The sequence below is a fragment of the Diadema setosum genome, chromosome 21 (genome assembly GCF_964275005.1).
Source record: "Diadema setosum chromosome 21, eeDiaSeto1, whole genome shotgun sequence".
NCBI classification, from domain to species: Eukaryota; Metazoa; Echinodermata; class Echinoidea; order Diadematoida; family Diadematidae; genus Diadema; species Diadema setosum.
Window position 1 is genome coordinate 28,773,509 of NC_092705.1, and position 3,650 is coordinate 28,777,158.

The 3,650-nt window shown below is 45.7% G+C and overlaps 1 protein-coding gene across 1 annotated transcript; it reads left to right on the forward strand.

Annotated features, from left to right (window-relative positions):
* The first annotated feature begins 294 nt into the window (after positions 1–294).
* On the forward strand, positions 295–1,310 carry LOC140244460 (uncharacterized). Its single transcript, XM_072324098.1, has 2 exons — positions 295–888; positions 1,104–1,310. Exons 1-2 carry the CDS (start codon positions 295–297, stop codon positions 1,308–1,310), a joined length of 801 nt encoding a protein of 266 aa, XP_072180199.1.
* Positions 1,311–3,650: the final 2,340 nt, after the last annotated feature.

Consider the following 3,650-nt stretch of genomic DNA (forward strand, 5'->3'; position numbering starts at 1 on the left):
TGAAGGGAAAACAAATCAAGCTACACATCAACCAAGAGGTGAGACCAAAGCAACAGAAGCATCGTCGTATCCCGTTCCACACGAGAAAGGTCGTGGAGAAGGAACTGGAGAGATTAGAGAAAGAGGACATAATCGAGAGAATCGATGGACCTACCCCCTGGATCAGACCCATTGTTGTCGTACCGAAATCTGATGGACAGGTACGCATTTGTATTGACATGAGAGAAGCCAATCGTGCCATAGAACGAGAGAGAGAGACACCTAATGCCGACGCTGGATGAACTCATAGAGGACATGAATGGTGCAACAGTCTTCAGCACTCTAGCTCTCACAGCAGGCTACCACCAGTTTGAGTTACACAAAAGCAGCAGATACATCACAACATTCAGCACTCATGTTGGCCTCAGGAGATACAAGCGACTGATGTTTGGGGTCAATTCGGCTAGTGAAATTTTCCAGGCTGCCGTGGCCGAACTCCTGAGTGGACTAAATGGTGTGAAAAATGTGTCAGACGACATAATCATCTACGGGAAAAATCAGGCTGAACATGATTCCCGACTGAAAGCAGTGCTAGATCGACTCAACTCTCACAATGTCAGACTCAAGAGAGAAAAGTGTCAATTCTCACAACCCTCTGTGACGTTCTATGGCCATGTCTTCAGCAGGCAAGGATTGAGCCCAGACCCAAGGAAAATCGAGGCCATAATCAATGCTGACGCCCCTCAGAATGCCAAAGAGATGGAGTCACTACTAGGCCTGGCATCCTACATATCCAGATTCATCCCGGACTATGCTGCACTTACAGCACCCCTTCGAGCGTTGACTCATCAGGATGTACAGTGGACTTGGGGTGAGCCAGAAATCAGAGCATTTGAGAAACTGGAAGAGGTACTGACAAACGCACAGACAATGTCATACTTTGATCCAACCAAACCCACAAAGGCCTTGGTGCGATGCTCTGCCAAGACAACCAACCAATTTCGTATGCAAGTAGATCCTTGACAGACACCGAGACCAGATACTCCCAGACGGAGAGAGAGATGCTTGCTGTTGTGTGGGCAGTGGAACGATTCCACCTCTACTTGTACGGTGCTCAATTCCAGGTCATCACAGACCATAAACCTCTGCTCAGGATCTTTGACAAGCAAACCCCTGTGTCTGCCAGAAGTGAACGGTGGAGACTGAGACTGATGCCATATAACTGCAAATTGGTGTACAGACCTGGCAGAGATGAGGAAAACCCAGTCGACTACTTGAGCAGACACCCAGACAAAGTAGAAGCACACTCACCAGACAGAGATAGCCAGTAGCTGAACTATGTCTGCAGCCATGCAGTACCCAAAGCAATGACATTGGCTGAAGTGACGCAAGCCACACTGGAAGACGAGAATCTCCAACTTCTGATGACAGCCATCGAGACACAGAGACACGAACATTGGAACAGGCCAGAACTGAAGCCATACCAGTCAAGCAGAGAGCAATCTTCGGTGCATGACGGCGTGATCCTCAGGGGAAACAGACTAGTACTCCCAACAAAATTGGTCAACAAGGCAGTAGACCTGGCCCATGCCTCACACCAAGGAATAGTGAAAACAAAGAGCCTCCTCAGAGAAAAGGTTTGGTTCCCAAGGCTGGATCAGATGGTGGAAGAGAAGGTGAGGTCATGCATACCCTGCCAAGCTGCCGTATCAGATGGAGCTGAGAGACCAGAACCACTCAGAATGACGGACCTCCCAGATGGACCACGGCAAGAAGTCCCAGCTGATTTTCTCGGTCCACTACCATCAGGTGAATACCTGCTAGTTGTAATCGACAAGTACAGCAGATACCCGGAAGTGGTAATAGTTTCTTCGACATCAGCCAAAGCAACTCTTCCTATCCTCAACGCAATATTTGCTCGATAAGGTGTGCCGGTTACTGTCAAAAGTGACAATGGACCTCCATTCAGTGGCCATGAGTTCAGTGCATTTGCCGATCACCCAGGGTTCAATCATAGGAAGGTGACACCGTACTGGCCTAGAGCTAATGGAGCTGTTGAACGGTTTAACAGAGCCCTTGTGAAAGTCATCAGAACAGCTCATACCGAGAGGCGAAGCTGGAAGCAGCAATTCTTCAAGTTTCTCAGAGCTTATCGAGCCATACCCCATTCGACAACAAATTTGTCACCGTGCCAAGCCCTGAACAGATGAGAGATGAACTGTGAGCTGCCATATATCACACTTCACCTGCATGAAGTGGACTCAGAGAGCCTCATGAGGAACAGAGACAGCATCCAAAAGAAAAGGACGAAACAGACTGCTGACAAAGCTATGAACAGCAAACACAGTGAGGCGAAAGCAGGTGATGTTGTACTGGTCAGACAGCCAAAGTCGTCAAAGGCTTGCTTTCCATTTGACCACAGACCACTGATCGTTGTCAGGAGAAAAGGCAACTCTGTCGTAGCCAGGAGAGGTAACTACGTCACAAAGAGGAACATTTCGTTCTTCAAGAAGGTGATTGCTGAGGTACGCCATGATGACGACCCTCCAGACTCTGATGTCGACGACATCGCAGACCGACAAGACGACATCGATGACCTACCTGCAGATGACAACGCAGGCGATGTCAACCGACCCCAATGACCATTCCGGAGGACTCCAGTACGACGATCTGGTAGACGACGTCGAATGCCAGTTTGATTCCAGGACTACGAGATGTAAGCGCGACGATCCAGTAGATGACGTCGACTGCCGGTTCGATCCTACGACCATGAACTTTGAGCGGTTGCAGTATTAATCTTTGTAGGTTTTAGACCTTTTGGTTTTACTTGTTTGGTTTTTTTTTTCAAAAAAAAAAAGAAACACAAGGAAAGATTTGGTGAACTAAAGAATTTGAACATTCAGGAAGATTGAATGCAAACTATATGAAAGTTCATGCTGGACTTTCGATTGCATGATATGAACTTTGGACTCCACATTCCGCGGTCATTTTACGCTATGCTGATCCGGTTGCAAGTATCCTGCTCTGTATACCACAACACTGAGCTCTGAACTCTGAACTCAAAATTCTGAACTCTTTTTTTTGTGAACCCAACAATCTGTTTCATTCACCAGATTGTTACATATTTTTACACTCTCAAGACATGGCGCTTATATTAGACAATTACTGGACTGTGAAGTTTTTGGAACGTGAAGTTCACCCTTATGCTGTCAAGTGTTTCAAGTGTTTCAAGCATTTCAGTGTTTGAAGAGTTATCATGTTTTAATTGTTTCAAGTGTTTCAAGCCAAAACTTCTGGAATTCTGGAGTTATCTCGAAAGAAACTTTTGAAAAGAAAATGAACAAGAATTATTTGGAAACCATATTTCTGATAATGTGCATTACAGACACAGCACAGATTTCATATGTTTCTGAAAGAATGGTTTTGGATAAGTTTTGATACAAACAAAAATAATAGGATGCTTGGAGTTAAAAAAAAAAAACAACAAAAAAACAAACAAAACAAACCCCCCCCCCCAAAAAAAAAAGCAAAAGGGTGATGTAGTGTTGTAGACCACTAATGTGGTCTAGCGCCCCCTGTTATTGAAATGTATTGTGAACACCAGAAATGGCAGAATAAACAGCCAGAAGTGAAACGCCAGATTCGCTGTGATATTTCTCTTTATTGGGTCG

What these genes read in the sequence shown, in the direction of transcription:
- LOC140244460 (XM_072324098.1), top strand. Translation starts at nt 295, where the DNA reads ATGAATGGTGCAACAGTCTTCAGCACTCTAGCTCTCACAGCAGGCTAC. An exon ending in CATTTGAGAAACTGGAAGAG is followed by an intron (nt 889 to 1,103) that starts GTACTGACAAAC and finishes GCTCAATTCCAG; the next exon opens with GTCATCACAGACCATAAACC.